The sequence below is a fragment of the Uloborus diversus genome, chromosome 2 (assembly GCF_026930045.1).
Source record: "Uloborus diversus isolate 005 chromosome 2, Udiv.v.3.1, whole genome shotgun sequence".
Classification (NCBI taxonomy): Eukaryota; Metazoa; Arthropoda; class Arachnida; order Araneae; family Uloboridae; genus Uloborus; species Uloborus diversus.
In genome coordinates, this window is record NC_072732.1 from 149,059,235 (window position 1) to 149,061,048 (window position 1,814).

The window sequence follows — 1,814 nt, forward strand, 5'->3', positions numbered from 1 at the left end:
TTACATATTATGCCAATACTACTCATAACATACTGCCAGTTAATAAATATTCAATTTCATTTTCAGCAGTGAAAAATCTCCGATTCAAAGTAACATGATAGCGCTGATTGAGTTAATCGTATTATCTAATGTTAACATGCATTACTGAAACTGAGTTGTGTTTATCAACATAAAAAGCCGTTTAAAAACAGGAATTCATAGCCTCAATCTGCATAGAGGAACATTAGTCTATAACTAGATACATATTCATTGAAATTGCTATCAATGCTCTGTGACACGTCTCTTTAAAAGTCTTAAACTTTCGACTCAATTACTATAATACTTAATATATATCACATGTAGAAAGTAAGTAAAAATACCACATGATTAGCAACATAAGTTTCAACAAGACCAGAAACGACTTAAAACTGAAGAAGTTTTAAGAAAGTTGACTTATTTGCTTAAAACAAAGAAGTGTTTAAAAAGTTGACATTACGATTTTCAATAACGTTGGAATGTGGGATTGGCAACTCCGCTAGCTTTCAGGTCACTTCTTTTGACGTTTCGTTTGGAATGCAATTGCTCTTTCGAATCTGTACCTAGACTTCGTAGTCCTTTACCAGAAAGGCTTTGGATGTTGAAAGTTTTAAGGTCCGATTTAGCAGGCACCGGCAAATCACGAGAATTGTCTAATGGAAGAGCTGAAGAATCTTCTAATGGAACAATACTGGTATCGAATGGATGAATGACACCCTGTTCGACTGTGGGTGTCGTGCTGGCAACAGACCCAGCTGAAGTCGTGGAATAAATATCTGCCGCAGCAGATCCTCTGTAATAATCAACATATAAGGAAGTTGGGCGAGGAATAGGTGTTAAAGTGTAGTCTTCTGGACGAAGCCTGACGTGGTTGCTCTTCTGTATGCCAAACCGTTTCTTTGCTCCATCCATAGGGAAACATATTTTCATCCAAAACATAATTATCAAAATGCACAAAAATAGGCCAAACATCACTCCTACGCATGTATATGCTACAGCCTCCGCGTATGGCACGGCATTGATTATGGCGGACGAAGAATTAGAAGGTTTTGTCTTTTCAAGCTTGAGGTCAACTTTTTCTAATTTAACTACTCTAAATGTCCTGTTTAAGATGTCAACCGTTATGTTATTTTTTCCGTCAATATTCGGAAGGAAGCGCAGTGTTGGTGCACCAGCTCCAACGGTGACATTGATATTCAAGTGAGCATAGCACTTCGCGTTTGATATTTCTGGGACAACATCACCAAATCCGAGTTTCACCATTAATTTTTCCAATATCTTCTCGAAGTCGGCTTTAGAGAATCTAGAACAATCTTCTGCTCTAAGGACAATCATTAGCAGCTTCTTATGCTCAGGATCTGCAGGCACTGATGATGAATTGGTACTTCTAACTTCGTTGTTGAAAGTGAGGGTGTTTAACGAATTAGAAGAAACGCTATGGGGTTGGAGAAGCGTGGAATAGGGCCGAAGTACTTCGAAAGACGAAACGGTGGTTGGCTCAATTAAAAGTGACATTAATGGTGTATGGAAATGAGAGTAAGAAAATGAATTTCCATCCGACATGACAGTTGCTGGATCAAAGGTAGGCGTTACGTCATTTAGTACAAGAACCCGATTTTTTGTAGGGTCGAGTACTTTTTCAAGGCCATTCGTAGCTGTAAGTACAGAAGTGGGTGACTGCTTCACACGAGGTGTAGAAAAGTAATTCTTTCTGAAAATGTTGTCGTTCCGCAAATAACTATGTGCAGTTGGTGCAACAGATGCGGCTGGGAACCATTCTGGTTCTATGGATGGAGAGA

General features: G+C 38.8%; 1 protein-coding gene across 1 annotated transcript; it reads right to left on the bottom strand.

The window, feature by feature from the left end:
* Positions 1-480: 480 nt before the first annotated feature.
* Positions 481-1,530, bottom strand: LOC129216593 (uncharacterized). The gene has a single exon (XM_054850807.1). It carries the CDS (start codon positions 1,528-1,530, stop codon positions 481-483), a length of 1,050 nt encoding a protein of 349 aa, XP_054706782.1.
* Between the last annotated feature and the right edge of the window lie 284 nt (positions 1,531-1,814).